General features: G+C 38.4%; 1 protein-coding gene across 1 annotated transcript in view; it reads right to left on the bottom strand.

Annotated features, from left to right (window-relative positions):
- The window catches only part of LOC125241556 (GTPase-activating Rap/Ran-GAP domain-like protein 3), a 75,942-nt gene that overhangs the window by 19,750 nt on the left and 39,952 nt on the right, over nt 1-16,240 (bottom strand). The window contains exons 8-13 of the mRNA XM_048150093.1: nt 15,474-15,572; nt 14,058-14,161; nt 11,687-11,792; nt 10,338-10,477; nt 6,591-6,713; nt 6,100-6,265 (exon numbers count right to left, since the gene is read on the bottom strand). Of these exons, the coding sequence (XP_048006050.1) occupies nt 6,100-6,265; nt 6,591-6,713; nt 10,338-10,477; nt 11,687-11,792; nt 14,058-14,161; nt 15,474-15,572 (738 nt within the window). The remainder of the gene's footprint in view (nt 1-6,099; nt 6,266-6,590; nt 6,714-10,337; nt 10,478-11,686; nt 11,793-14,057; nt 14,162-15,473; nt 15,573-16,240) is intronic.

The following is a 16,240-nucleotide window of genomic DNA, read 5'->3' as shown; positions in this document are numbered from 1 at the left end:
GTCGTAAAATAGGTTTTAGGAGGTGCTGATTCCAAAATTAATGACTAATGTTCAATCTGACATTGCTGACTGTCACTCTGACACAAAAGTCGTTATGGGTGTCGTAAAATAGGTTTTAGGGGGTGCTGATTCCAAAATTAATGACCAATTTGGAATCTGACATTGCTGACTGTCACTTTGACACAAAAGTCGTCATGGGTGTCGTAAAATAGGTTTTAGGGGGTGCTGATTCCAAAATTAATGACCAGTGTGGAATCTGACATTGCTGACTGTCACTTTGACACAAAAGTCGTCATGGGTGTCGTAAAATAGGTTTTAGGGGGTGCTGATTCCAAAATTAATGACCAATGTTCAATCTGATATTGCTGACTGTCACTCTGACACAAAAGTCGTCATGGGTGTCGTAAAATAGGTTTTAGGGGGTGCTGATTCCAAAATTAATGACCAATGTTCAATCTGACATTGCTGACTGTCACTCTGACACAAAAGTCGTCATGGGTGTCGTAAAATAGGTTTTAGGGGTGCTGATTCCAAAATTAATGACCAATGTTCAATCTGACATTGCTGACTGTCACTTTGACACAAAAGTCGTCATGGGTGTCGTAAAATAGGTTTTAGGGGTGCTGATTCCAAAATTAGTGACCAATTTGGAATCTGACATTGCTGACTGTCACTTTGACATAAAAGTCGTCATGGGCGTCGTCAAATAGGTATCCGGAGGTGTTTGAAAACTAATGACCAATTTGGAATCTGACACTGTTGACTGTCACTTTGACACAAAAGTGATCATGGGTGTCTTCAAATAGGTTTTCATGGGTACTGATCTCAATATTAATGATCAATTTGGAATCTGACATTGCTGACTGTCACTTTGACATAAAAGTCGTTATGGGTGTCGTCAAATAGGTTTCCTTTCCAGGGGTACTGTGCAATGTCAGGTTCCAAATCGGTCATTACTTTTTAAATCATTTCATTAATTTTGGAATCAGTGCCCCTAAAAACTATTTGACAACACCCATGATTCCTTTTGTGTCAAAATTACAATTAGCACTGTGAGATTCCAAAATAGTCGTTAATTTTGGAATCAGCACCCCGGAAACCTTTTTGAAGACACCCATGACGACTTTTGTGTCAAAGTGACAGTCAGCAATGTCAAGATTCCAAATCGGTCATTAATTTTCAAATCAGCACCTCCGGAAACCTATTTGACGACACCCATGACGACTTTTGTGTCAAAGTGACAGTCAGCAATGTCAGATTCCACATTGGTCATTAATTTTGGAATCAGCACCCCTAAAACCTATTTTACGACACCCATGACGACTTTTGTGTCAAAGTGACAGTCAGCAATGTCAGATTCCAAATTGGTCATTCATTTTGGAATCAGCACCCCCTAAAACCTATTTTACGACACCCATGATGACTTTTGTGTCAAAGTGGCAGTCAGCAATGTTAGATTCCACATGGTCATTAATTTTGGAATCAGCACCCCCTAAAACCAATTTTACGACACCCATGACGACTTTTGTGTCAAAGTGACAGTCAGCAATGTCAGATTCCACATTGTTCATTAATTTTGGAATCAGCACCCCGCAAACCTATTTGACGACACCCATGACGACTTTTGTGTCAAAGTGACAGTCAGCAATGTCAGATTCCACATTGGTCATTAATTTTGGAATCAGCACCACCTAAAACCTATTTTACGACACCCATGACGACTTTTGTGTCAAAGTGACAGTCAGCAATGTCAGATTCCACATTGTTCATTAATTTTGGAATCAGCACCCCCGCAAACCTATTTGACGACACCCATGACGACTTTTGTGTCAAAGTGACAGTCAGCAATGTCAGATTCCACATTGGCCATTAATTTTGGAATCAGCACCCCTAAAACCTATTTTACGACACCCATGACGACTTTTGTGTCAAAGTGCCAGTCAGCAATGTCAGATTCCAAATCGGTCATTAATTTTTAAATCAGCACACCCGAAAACCTATACTCGTGGTATATGCACTTGAAATGTGAAAGTGAAAATGCTAGAATGACATGTAAACCACGAAGTTGTATAGACATATTGTTCATTGGTATTGGTGACCACCATCTGGCTCCATCATCAGACCCTGAGCACCACCTTGAAGTAATTAGAATTGTATTTGTCTTATTTTATCATCATATTAATATAATTATACTTTACTCTAATACTTATCATATAACAAAAGCAAATATTTGGGATGGGATCTACTTTTATAATTATTACTTTAATTTTTTAAATAAATTTTAAAATAATTGATATTATTTCGCGCTATATTCTCGTATTTTCGTACAAAATAATGTTTATTAGAAACCAAAAGTTTATATCGAGATAGTAGATTGTGGTTGTTATCAAAATTCCATAGAAAGGATCAAGATTGTTTTGTCCATTATTGTAGTGCGAGCGAGTGATAAGACGTGCTAGAAAGGGTCGGCATATTGGGCTCGCGCGGCGGGTAAAATACCTAATTTCGCCCGACGCCGAAATGTTATAACGCTCTTAACTTAACAATAAACTTTCGATAATCGACAGTTCCATAATTTCCAATCTTTATTTTGTTGACAAGTTCTTCGTATTATGGCGTCTAAAAACTAAGAGGAGCCGTTACCGATCAGCGTGTTTATTGTCTGGTCTATGTAGGTCAATGCCCGATGTTCTATTTAAAAGTCGGCCAAGTACGACAGTGGCATTAGTTCGGAGTTCGGAACGGTACCTTTAAGACTTGGTTACACAACTTGAGTTGCAGTTTGATATGGACCAGTGGGTCGCGTTAAAGTAATAAGACTGCTTAGTTACTTTTATTACACTTATACGTTTTAACTTAAAACATTTAACGTTATTTATGGGTTCAACTTTTTATTGCCTGTTATTGCCATGGTTACGGTCCCCTGAGTCACACTGGTTTTATGCAAAATTATGCTACTTACACTATGCAAACATGCATTTTTCTGGTGTTCATTTGCCATTTACAGACATGGACTTCATGCATGCTTGCATAATTTAAGTAGCATAATTTTACATAAAACCAGCGTGACTTAGGGAACCATAACCATGGCAATGACAGGGAAGAAAAAGTTGATTCACTCTTATATTTTGCACCAATTTAAAACAGGTTTTTACCTCGTAATTATGATGATAATTTGGTCGAAGTTGTAATCGGTACCTCAGGAGACTGGGCGTTTTATTATGAACTAGTTTTGCTCGCGGCTTCGCTCGCGTCAAATTCGAAAATTGCGGAATGCTCCATACAAACTTCCATCCCACCTTTTAGGGAAGAGGGGGCAGAAAGAGACAAAAAGTAGTCTAGTCACTCTCCATCCCTTCAACTATCCACTTAAAAAAACACGTCAATTCGTCGCTTCGGTTTGCCGTGAAAGACGGACAAAAAAACAGACACACACACTTTCCCATTTATAATATTAGTAAGGTTATGCAGGATTTATGTAATTAGAATGCTCTTTTATAATAGTACTATCTTTTGCCCGCGGCTTCACTCGCGTTAGGCCTGATTTAGACGGCGTGCGAACTCGCATGCGATTTTAGTTACATTGCGGGCTGTTGAGGGTACAAACAATTTTGCACAGCCATCAAATACCGCAATGTAATAAAACTCGTATGCGAGTTCTCGTACCATCTAAATGGGCCCTTAGAAAGAGACTTTTTTCTCATTTCTATCGGCCACGCTCTTATCGTACATAGTGGACATGTATTTAAATACGTACGTATATAAAATGTTATAATATCAAATATTTTGACCAGCAATTGAAATCTAATAAGTAATAACAGGTATGCTTAAGACTTTTAAGGACCCGCAGTTATTGGTACATTGGCTGAAAATAAAATAAACCAAGCAGAGTTTTGAATGATTCACGGTTATTATCATTAGACTTATACTGACCGGGATATAGACCGTGATTACCTTTTTGATTTTTGTCGAGCTCCCGATATTACGACGCAATTGCTGCATCATGATCACGGAGCTCGACAAAAATCAAAAAGGTAATCACGGTCTATATCCCGGTCAATATAAGTCTAATAAACCAAGCAGTTACATAATCAATAAATGAATAAATAAATATTATAGGACATTCTTACACAGATTGACTGAGTCCCACGGTAAGCTCAAGATGGCTTGTGTTGCAGGTACTCAGACAACGATATATATAATACACAAATACTTATATACATAAAAAACATCCACGACTCAGGAACAAATATCTGTGCTCATCACACAAATAAATGCCCTTACGGGAATTCGAACCCGGGACCGCAGCGTAGCAGGCAGGGTCACTACGCGCTAGGCCAGACTGGCCAGAAAATAATAACATCTATTTATGTAACACAATAATAAGCATCAGAATAACCCTCAGTAAATATAGTCGCTAAGCACTTGATACATCACATCCACATATCTAAAAGGCTTAATCGCGGCTCGACATTCTACCTGCCTAAAGCCGATAAGGGCACAAAAGCCTTAGGCAAGTGGCCAATCGCTCACGCTCAGTAGCCAAAGTTCTCTCGTTCTTGATTTATATAGGATTGACAATCTTCATATTAAGGATCGTAGTTACCTACTTGTTATTCCGTTTGTTATTTTTTACAAAATGTGTATTGGAGCATTTTCAGAATTTGGGTTCCCCCTTGGGGAATCCCCCAATTAGCAAAAGTTGTTAACAAAAATTAACTCGCTGTCAGTTTTGTGAAGACAAATGAAGCATAAAATCTGTCTAAAATTTTACTTTTTTCACATTCTGAATGTAGATTATTGCTTAAACTTTATGTAATTAGCACGAAAATAATATTTTTATGAAGTTTCATGCTTGATTATCGTCACAAAACTGATAGTGAGTTAATTTTTGTTAACAACTTGCGCTAATTGGGGGGTCCTAAATTCTGAAAATGCCCATTGAAGTTATATCATGATATTAAAATAAATAAATATGTCATTTGTTCTTAAAATAAAAATAACTTATAAACGCGCAAAAATATTGGTAAAAATATGGTTTCTGCCACTTCCAGGCTGCGAAACAGCGCCATCTAGTTTTATCAATGAATTGTTGGCCATTTCAGGGGTACACTTTTTTGTATGACTATGCCAGTCCCGGTATACATCGTCCTGTCCTTGGTATTACTGCGTCCCAGCTGGTCTAGCCAAAGTAACAATCTTGCTAACATAAAATGCAGTCTGAATCTATCGCGCCACTACAGACGAGCAATAGGGAGAGCTGGCTACGAAACGCTTATGAAGCGTTAACGATTGCGACGTTGGCTAGGTACCCTGACAATTGACAATTGCGTAACTTGCGTATCGCTCGCTAAGGATCGTTAGCGATCGGACACTTGCTTACGGGACAAGCTATTTGTTAGATTAAAAGGGTGTGTCACGCGCATTACCGACCTTTTAAAAAGATTTACGATATTGCGTTTCCAGCGTAATGTCGTGTTAGATGGAGAGAAGGAAGCGTAATGGCGATACAACGCGTCTTTAACACCCGACGAATTTAAACTGTTGTGTTATGCTGAAGTTACTATTTAAAATTTCCTTATTTATTTGATCTATATGGGCGCTCTTAAGCTGGTTAGAAGTCATTAGCGTGCAGCATATGGCATGGCGCGAGATGAAATTGTCGACATGTAGTGTTGGTTCAAATGGCAATCAAATCAGTATATCCCAGTTTATTTATTACATATAGATTAAATACAGGAACATGATCTAACGTCACTTGAAAATGTTCCTAAGAAAAAGTCGGGCTCTAGATCCAGTCATTATCAAGTCGATTCTTCAACTAACCACAAAATTAAAATTTTGAAACACCCCCGACCGCTACATAGTAGACCGATTTTCATGAAACATGGCTAAGAACACTCCCGACTTACTCAGCTTTCAAACAAAAAAAAAACTAAATCCAAATCGGTTCATCCGTTCGGGAGCTACGATGCCACAGACACACACACACAGACAGACAGACAAACAGACAGACACGGAAAAAAAGGAAATACCTGCATCCTTTTCACTTGTACAGTAAAATGACACCCAAATTACGCCTATTCACATGTAACTTACGTTGAACCTGTCCCGAGGAGGCGAGGCTGGTGGGCGCGTCACCTCTCAGCACGGCGTCCAGCTTGATAGCTTGTCCGATGTGCAGGAATCGCTCCGTGCGAGCTGCGCCCGCGCTCTGGCTGTTGCCTGACCATACGTCGGACAGCGCGCGGCGGGACAGCATCGGCTGCGGAGAAGATGTGTCTTAAAGTCCATGTTATGTGATATTGTGTGGCCACGGCAGCGGCGAGTGGCTGCCACCCTGTTAGTGGCTGAGCTGTTATCGTTAGTGCGTTTTCACATTATCCGTCATTTATAAGTCAAAGAGAAAGATATAAAGTAAATGAATTGACCGTGACGTCACTCCTCACGATTTCATAGGAATTCCATATTAGCAAATCGTTTTGATAGTTCTTAAAAAGAAGCTGATTTGACTAGTAGGAAACTAGGCCCCATCCGGGTAGGACTAAGAGCCTCTTCATATTCAAACTTCAGCAGTGTTACATTCTTACCACTTTATGGTCGGTGCAATGCTCCGTGTATATGTCTTTGATGAGTGTGTCGAGGGTGCGCTGACGCTTCTGAGTGAAGATCGGCGTTTGGAACGCGGACTTCTCACCATTCATCATTTTTACCTGTAAGAACATTTATATGAACACATGATACCTATTTACTTAAAATGACCTTTACGGCCCAGCCACGACATCACAACAACGTCAATGACATAAAAATTAAATAAACTTATAAATAAAAAACGTCGCCCAAGTCGCTGCTGCTAAGCACTAAGCAGGCTGGCCGCATTGCCACGTTGGATGGCAATGCTAATACGCTGAGCAAAATCTTAGCCAGCCCTCTGGCCAGCCGTAACATCAATTACTTAGGGCCACTTGCACCATTTTATATGGAATGTGACAGATGACAGCCCACTAACCCTGAGTTAAGTGGTTGGTGCAAGTGGGCCTTAGGCGCGCCGCTAACCTAAGTACACTCAAAATTCAATTTAATATTTCTACAGGCATAAACGTTTCTTAACTGGGACGGGACACCTTACGCGTTGAAGGGGTTTAAAGTTTGAAGTACTTCACAAAAGTGTATTGATCTTCGTCTAACAACAAATAACATCAAACACGAATCTCAGTCTTAATTAAAGATTCTCAGAAACTAATTTAATTTGTCCCAAATAGGTTTCATTGTAATCAGGTCAGTTGATGTATTCGGGACTGATAAAGCGTAGATTAATTAGCGTATCTGTTGCTGTGAGTGAGTAAAGAGGAGTGAGGATATTTACAAGTCAGTATAAGATAAATAAAGTCTATTTAAGATAATAAGTTTTTTTGCAAAAAAATCATTTTTGGCACAAGCTTTTACTGCCGACTGTACCTTTCTTTCAACAGTCACTACTGCTCTACGTTTATAAAAACCCTTGCTCGATGGGGATACGGCGTTTCATAACAGAGTTCCTATGACCATCTTTCTGCTCCATCATCAGATCAGCTCCATGATGCCATAATATTGCATTGTCACGTGATTTAGATATGTGTGCAAAATTTTAGCTCAATCGGAAACCGGGGAAGTCGATCATAAGTAGGTAATCAGTTAACTTGTCCAATCTACTGGAAAACATTATCTCAATTTTTTGAATTACACATTAACCATCCATAAAAACTAACTTAAATAAAGTCACAAAGTATTGAAATCAATCAAAAAACCACTGAATAATATCATTTCCAAAACGATTTTCATCAATAGGTAATTGTTTTTACGAACGGATGACATAAAAAACTCTTGACATTACGAAGTCTAGATTGTCTATGTCGTAATGTTGGGATGACAACTTATCGTTATGAACGATCGATATTAACGTTTGAGTTTGTATAGCTTGGAAAAAATGCGTTGATATTAAATATAATAATTTATCAGATTTATAACCGACTTCTTTACGTAGAAGGAGGAGGTTATGTATTCAGTTTCGCATTTATGTTTTATGTACTTATGTTCACCGATGACTCCGAGAGCCATGCTCCGATTTTAATCATGTTTCTGAAGAAAGCGAAAGTGAGACGCCTTTTTCATAGGATTGTTGCAAATGTGACGAAAAAGAATTAAATTCTGGTTTTAACATAGATATTGTGTGACGTAAAATTGAAAATCCTCTGATGACGTTAGCAGAGAAATGATTGTTAATACATCATTTTATCGACACTTCCAATCACTAGTAATTGTCTTTGACCATATTTGACGTTTCGTTTGTTTACTATATTGGACAAGTAAGGTTGAACTGACTTTACTAACAAGGCAAGTTGTATAAAAGCTTAAAACGTATAATCTAAAACCGGCCAAGAGCGTGTCGGGCCACGCTCAGTGTAGGGTTCCGTAGTTTTCCGTATTTTTCTCAAAAACTACAGAACCTATCAAGTTCAAAACAATTTTCCTAGAAAGTCTTTATAAAGTTCTACTTTGTGATTTTTTTTCATATTTTTTAAACATATGGTTCAAAAGTTAGAGGGGGGGACGCACTTTTTTTTCCTTTAGGAGCGATTATTTCCGAAAATATTAATATTATCAAAAAACGATCTTAGTAAACCCTTATTCATTTTTAAATACCTATCCAACAATATATCACACGTTGGGGTTGGAATGAAAAAAAATATCAGCCCCCACTTTACATGTAGGGGGGGTACCCTAATAAAACATTTTTTTCCATTTTTTATTCTTGAACTTTGTTGGCGTGATTGGTATACATAATGGTACCAAATTTCATCTTTCTAGTGCTAACGGTTACTGAGATTATCCGCGGACGGACGGACGGACAGACAGACATGGCGAAACTAGGTATAAGGGTTCCTAGTTGACTACGGAACCCAAACAATAGGTATTTTGATGCCGCCATGCCTTTGGTTGATACTCGGTTAGATGGTGAGTGGTGACACTGATTATATTTAACAATTTTAAACTGTGATTTTAAAAGTTTTAAGGTTGTGTCGAAAGGTGGCAATAAATGCTCTCTATCTTCAAACCTTAACCCTTAAATGCATGGTGATGTATATATGCATCATATATTTGATGGCCTATGACTCAATATGTAGCTATCCAAAATCACATTTATAACTTAATTATTCATCATCATCATCATCCTCCTTGCGTTATCCCGGCATTTGCCACAGCTCTTGGGAGCCTGGGGTCCGCTTTGACAACTAATCCCAAGATTTGGCGTAGGCACTAGTTTTTACGAAAGCGACTGCCATCTGACCTTCCAACCCGAAGGGTAAACTAGACCTCATTGGAATTAGACCGGTTTCCTCACGATGTTTTCCTTCACCGAAAAGCGACTGGCAAATATCAAATGACATTTCGCACATAAATTCCGAAAAACTCATCATTGGTGCGAGCCGGGGTTCGAACCCGCGACCTCCAGAACGAAAGTCGCACGTACTTACCGCTAGGCTACCAGCGCTTCTTCTTATAACTTAATTATTATTCAGTATTTATTATTATTTAATAAATAATTAAATAATATAATGATTTAATATTTAATAATAAAGATGAAATGGCGGAAAAGTGTGAAAAAACAGAATGATGGCGATTTTTAGTATGTGATTTAGGCAATTTTTTTCGGAGTTAGTAATTAGTTTATGTTTAAACGTTTGATCATGTGGGTTTCACAAATAGTGTACCTTTCTAATAGTAGTAAAACTTTACAAATAAAACTTACCAATAATTATATATTAAAATAAAAAAATAGGGCTTAATTAAGCCAATACCCTCAAGTTACAGGACAAGGCCATTTGAAAATGTATAAATAAGTATATTTTTTCTCAGAGAGATTGGATTTGTCGCTGAGCTTAAAGTGGTGCTTCAGTGATAAATGAAAATAAATAATTTTGTTTATTTACCTATACTCACCAGCATGAAGCCCCTAAACATGATGGCGTCCACTAATATCGCGGGGCACTGCAGTGAAGGTCCATTCGGGGCACGCAGGCAAGATGCTGAGCTTGTATCCCTACGAATCTTTGAGACCGCGACTACAAATGACTAGGCAACGAGGATGCAAGGATGCATTGAGACTGCTGTCAACTAACCAGCAAGTAGTCTCTAAACAGGTTAGGGTCCACGAAGATCGCAGGGCACAGCAGCGAGGGCCCGAACGGGGGCACGCAATCGTCACTGAAGGTACTTACCTTTTAGCCCTCACGGATCTTCGAGACCGCGGTTATTAATCACTGGGCAAGCATGCAGTGATAACGCTGATATATTACCAGTAAGTAGTCTCTGAATAGGTTGGGGTCCACGAAGATCGGAGGGCACGGCAGCGAGGGCCCGAACGGGGGCACGCAATCGTCGCTAAAGATGCTTAGCTTGTAGCCTTCGGGGATCTCTGAGACCACGGCAAAGATATCTGCACGGCTATAGGAAATTTATTGCACCAATTTTATTCCACCAGGCCAAAGGCTGTCCATAGCAGTCTAGCACGGAAATACGAATGCGAGATATAGATCACACGTCTTTTTCTAATTGTATTAATGATATAAAGACGGGTAGATAGACTACATCTCTCTATGTTATTAACCCCTCGTATGCGGTCTGTCAATTTTGATCATTGAAATAGTGACCTTGTCATTTAAAACAATAGATTAAAATTCCCACGCACGGATCCGTGTCTAAGCATACGAGGGGTTAATTATGTTAAAATGTACACCTACCCGCACTCCAGATGGCGCTGAACACCGCCTCGCAATTGTGGCCGCGTTCAGATGTTTTAGAAGGGCAGGTCGTTCAGCTGCGTTCGTGGCCCACAAACTGGTCTCGCCGGAAGATCAGCGTTGATCCCTGGGTCAGCATTTATGCTGAGGCGGGACCATTTCGTGGTAAACCAAGTTACATTTTTTTTTAAATCTCATCACTTATTAGAATTTATATAATACTTATGTACATAATTGTGTTTACCATTGAATAAATTATTGAATCTGAATCTGAATCTCGCGGCGACATAAGTACTCTCGCGACAATCATAAGCTAGCCCGGCAGGGGCGCTTTTGCACCGGAAACGGCCCAATTGTGTGTAATAAAAAAGTAGTTTTAAGTAGTAGTTGGTATAGTTGCGTCCCTACCTACTCACTAATGCCAGCAAAAAACACACGACTCTAACATTCTGAGCATTAAAGTGTGAAGTTGAAAAGCGAGCTCAAATATTTTTCTTCGCATCAGCGTGTAGAACCGAACGTGACTGTATCTAAATATGGAGCACTACCTTTTGTCCGCGGCTCCGCTCGCGTTAGAAAGAGACAAAAAGTAGCCTATGTCACTCTCCATCCCTTCCACTACCTCCACTTAAAAAATCACGACAATTAGTCGCTCCGTTTTGCCGTGAAAGGTGGACAAACAAACAGACATACACACTTTCCCATTTATAATATTAGTATGGATTCCATGGGCCGTTCCGAGTTTACATTCAGAGTTTGAAAGCGTTAAAAAACCTGTGTGTATTTACACCTGCCGATTTTCTAAAAATTCCGGTTTGTGCGGGCAAAATGGTAGAACAATTCATGGAATACTCTAAATTCCGCTTTATTTCGTCGCAGCAAGTTTTTAGATCAATAAAGGATACGTGTGAAGTGGCTCTTTATGAACTGCGGGTTGAAAGTCTCGTGGGCCCTCTCGTCGACGAAAATGATGTTCACTATGTCGTTACCAATGTGGCGTTTGCGTTCCAGCTGCGGAAAAAAATGTTGCGTTAGATTCGTTAGAGAATTCTTTTAAAAAGTTTGTTCCGGTGTGGGATATATTCGACCCGATGGGCATTTTCAGAATTTGGGTCCCCCCAATTAGCGTAAGTTGTTAACAAAAATTAACTCGCTGTCAGTTTTGTGACGACAAATGAAGCATAAATTCTGTCTAAAAATTTACTTTTTTCACATTCTGAATGTATATTATCGCTGAAAGTTTATGTAAGTAACACAAAAACAATATTTTTATTGAAATTTCATAATTAATTATGGTCACAAAACTGACAGTGAGTTAATTTTTGTTTTGGGGGGTCCCAAAGTCTGAAAATGTCCGATGCAGATTGCAGGTATAGTTGATTGCTTTGCTAACAAACTGCCGTATCGAAGGTGTTAAGGACGACTCCCAGATTTGACAAAATTAAACTGTGTGTGTTATTCTATGTTAGGGCCCGTGCCTTGGTTCGTATTTTAACGCCATTAAAAGTACGATTTGTTAAATTTGCACCTCATGTCGAATGACACAATTTAGATATCGATAGAGATAGGTGTCCATGGTAACTAACCTGAACCCTAGGCCACTGTAGAACTATGTCATAGTGACGTTATAAATCAGATTGTAAGAAATCTCTTGCTGCTTGTCATTTTGACATGGTTGCAGAGTGGCCTAGGGTTCCAATTGGTTGACTGTACTCATTTAAAGGCTGCAATCAATCCATTTCAATTTACAGGATATCTACAATAGATTAGATTCATGTTATCTTATAGACACAGATTGACTGAATAATCTGATTTATTCAATTAAATTAGCATACAAATTACACCGCGTCCACACAAAGCATATGAGCATTGAGCAACTTCCTAAGAAACTGCAGTTAGGTCAGTGAAGATAATCTTTACATTTTTTTTCACAAGGAATTTTCCCCGTGTATATTTGTCACCAGTTTCATCAGGTGTACCAATTACCAAACAATTACTATGTTTAATTTAATCACCTATAGTATTCGACACTTGAAATATAGCTATGTCACTTTTATTTAATACTTTAGTAGTATGTAAACTTCGTAAATACTTTTTTAGTAATTACTGCTGCTTCGCCGATTCTTCAAAAAGAAAAATAAAATATAAGTAATAAAGTAGGTAAGTAGTATGATTACAATTATTTTAGCATAAAACATAATGCTTCGGCATCATAATTCAATTCAAATATGACCTTCAAAACAAGTATGATCATTATATCATACAATACAATGCATACGAACATAATCAAAAACTGAAACTGAACACTGCTTTGACTAGTAAATTGCCCTAAAGGGGTCACTATCAAGTTTATCTTATCGCTAAACGACTATTTCGGCTAGATGTCAGAAAATGTAAATATACAGTCAGCATAAAGTCAATTCAGCTGGGATGACTTGAAAGTAGAATACTCAATCAGCAAAAAGTTAATTTAACTGGATGGCTAAGACTTACAATGAATGAGTAGCCAAACGTCTGGAAATATACATAGTCCGTATGATTAGCATATCTAAAAAGTCAAAAGTGAAGTTAGTTAATTGACGTCAACACAGAACGATACAGTAGCAAAACGTCCGGAAATATAATGTGTCATGGACGTCATGGTTTATAATAAATATGTAACAGTTCTTATTAACAGTGCGAGAAGGTTTGAATTCTCAAGGCACTTAAACATTTTAAAACCAGACGTTTTGCTAACGGGTCGTTTGGCGTTTATACTATTTAGCAATAAAAACATTAAACAATCCAGACTTTTTGCTCCTCGACTGTTTAGCGTTCATGTCTGTTTTGTAATACAGACATTCGAAGATGAAGATGTTTTGCAGTTAGATCATTTTAAATTGTTACGTTTTAAGATCCAGACGTTTTGCTAAAGACGCATTTAGCATTCATGTCTACGTAGCCACAAAGACATAACACAATCCAGACATGTCAGCTATATAGTCTTTTAGCGATAAGGTAAATTTGATAGTGACCCCCCTAAAGTCTAGAAACACGTAACTAACAACGTCGTCATTGTTTTGAATCTAACCTTTGGCAATTTAGCGGTCTAACCTTTGTCTGAACAGGCCCCGTAGCCGAATGGCATTTCTGCGACACGGACACCACCGAAACGCCTCAGAAATGTAGTCTGGTTCTGTCGCGCCAATACGCAAGAGCGATAGAGATAGATAGCTACGTAGAGATATTATCGTGGGCGTTTCGTGAGCGTTTGTGCATTCGGCTACGCACACTGACCTGTTGTTTGTTGTCCTTCGAGTGGGGCAGAAGCGTGGACACGTGGAACATGATCTCGTGCCCGTGGTGCATCGTGTACACGGAGTACAATCCCGTCATGTCACCTGCACGCGACCAATTAAAATATTTACCCCCTTATTCATAAACGTTCACTAAAGTTATCAAGCCGATAAAGTTCGTTTGTCCCTTTCTATCACACTAATACGTCGGAAAGGGACAAAAGAACTTTATCGGCTTGATAACTTTAGTGAACGTTTATGAATAAGGGGGTTAGTGAGTACTACGCGACAGTACAGTGTGTAAAGTTAGTACGGGCGAATCTCTTAACGGGAGTTAGTGTAGGATATAATAAATGTGATCAGATAACTCTTACTTATGAGCGTCTAACGCGAGCCTGTTTGTATTACCGCAATGTAATACAAACACACTACGCGTGTTAAACGCTCGTTGACAGTTACAGTTACTTTTAAAAGGTCGTGCTTATCACGTTTGTAATGTCATTAACTGTCATCGCAACTATGTTTACAGTACATTGCTACTGAAAAAAAATCAAAGATTAACTGTAGGGTTTTCACCCCATTAAGAGTAAGTAACTTAAAAACACCTTTTAATGAATGGCAATACTACAATTCTATGTCTGGTTTAATTTACCGCCCGTATAAGAGTTACACACTGTATATTGCGTTGTTTTTGTACAATGTGACGCTGTACGTAGTTTCGTCAGCCGGAAATTAAGCTGTAAGTCCGGCTGGATAGTAAATGGGGGAACAGTAAGCTACTCACTGACGTGGCAAGTGTTGTATATTATGTATGCTGCTATTAAATGTTAAATTTGTAAGTATTCCGTGAATGCAATTCAAGAAGTAGTTATTTAAATAGCCAACTAAAATTTAACTACTAAGAATATATATTTTTAAATTAAAGGAAAAATTAAAAAATTTACACCTCCGTGCCTCCGTGGCGCAGTTGGGAGCGCGGCTGGCTCCAGCAAAGCCATAGGTCGCCGGTTCGAGTCCTGCCGGAGGTGTGAATTTATCCATTTTTCCTTTAATTTAAAAATATGTAATATCGCTCGCAGACGTTTCTGCATGATAAAAAACAAAACTAAGGAAATACCTATAATACATATTTACTATTCAGTTTTCTAGCAAATTACTAAACTTAATACCGACATAAACTTGAACAGTTGTTCCAAGAGTTGTTGGTTTTCTGACATATTCTCAGAACACTACATTTTCTCTAAGGTTTAAACTAAAATAGTGAAAAGCTAAACATCTCAAGTTTTAGACAGTTCAGTTCTAGTTTCATAAAAGTTCTAATCTAACAACTACACGCCATTTACCGGCCTCAAAACGGTTTAAATTTACCAGGCCTAAAACAATTACAACAACGCGTTCAAATAATTAAAAACATTACCTTTTACATCCAGCCCTCCTCTGAATCGATTCCAGCCTTTTAATCGAATCCTATCCCCCAGAAGATCGATGAAACGCTCGAACGCATCATCGCCAAATTCTGGAACCAATGGAATTTTTAACGGGTATTTTTTCAGGCGTGTTGTTTTGGCGGAGACCTCGGGCTTCGAATCACAGCTTTATTGAAATTGTATCGATAGGGACACATCGAGAATATTGTAATCGTACTTGAATTAGTTGCGAACATTTAATTGCTATTTTTAAAACTCTTTCTGGGATTCTCTTACATAGCATTTATTCGGGTAAATATGAAAACGGATTCTGATACAGGCGAATAAAAACACATTTTTTGCATACATGGTAGTAAGTTAGGAATTGTTTTCCCCATTTTAAAAATATGACATTTTACGGGTATAACATCAAAGTGGCCTAAAATACGGAGTAATTAAAATGGAAGAGATTTGTAACAACCTGAACGCGTCGTCAAAGGAAATGTATGTAGCGAACGGACAAAGGAAAAATCCTTTTGTATGAACTGACCGGCGATAGTTCCGCATGAAGTTTAATTTACTCGTAGCTAGGTTACGTGTTACGTAAAAGTGCTCCGCTTTTCGTTCCACAGTCAATTTTTGCTGTTATTTGTTAGAATTAAAAAAATAACTTTAATTTTAGAGATCTGTCATAATTCAGGAAACATTAAATAGGAACTCCACAAGATGATGCTAGAATGATAGATATACTTATTAGAATGTAACACACATAACATGT

The sequence above is a fragment of the Leguminivora glycinivorella genome, chromosome Z (genome assembly GCF_023078275.1).
Source record: "Leguminivora glycinivorella isolate SPB_JAAS2020 chromosome Z, LegGlyc_1.1, whole genome shotgun sequence".
Classification (NCBI taxonomy): Eukaryota; Metazoa; Arthropoda; class Insecta; order Lepidoptera; family Tortricidae; genus Leguminivora; species Leguminivora glycinivorella.
This window is presented reverse-complemented; position numbering and strand designations above follow the sequence as displayed.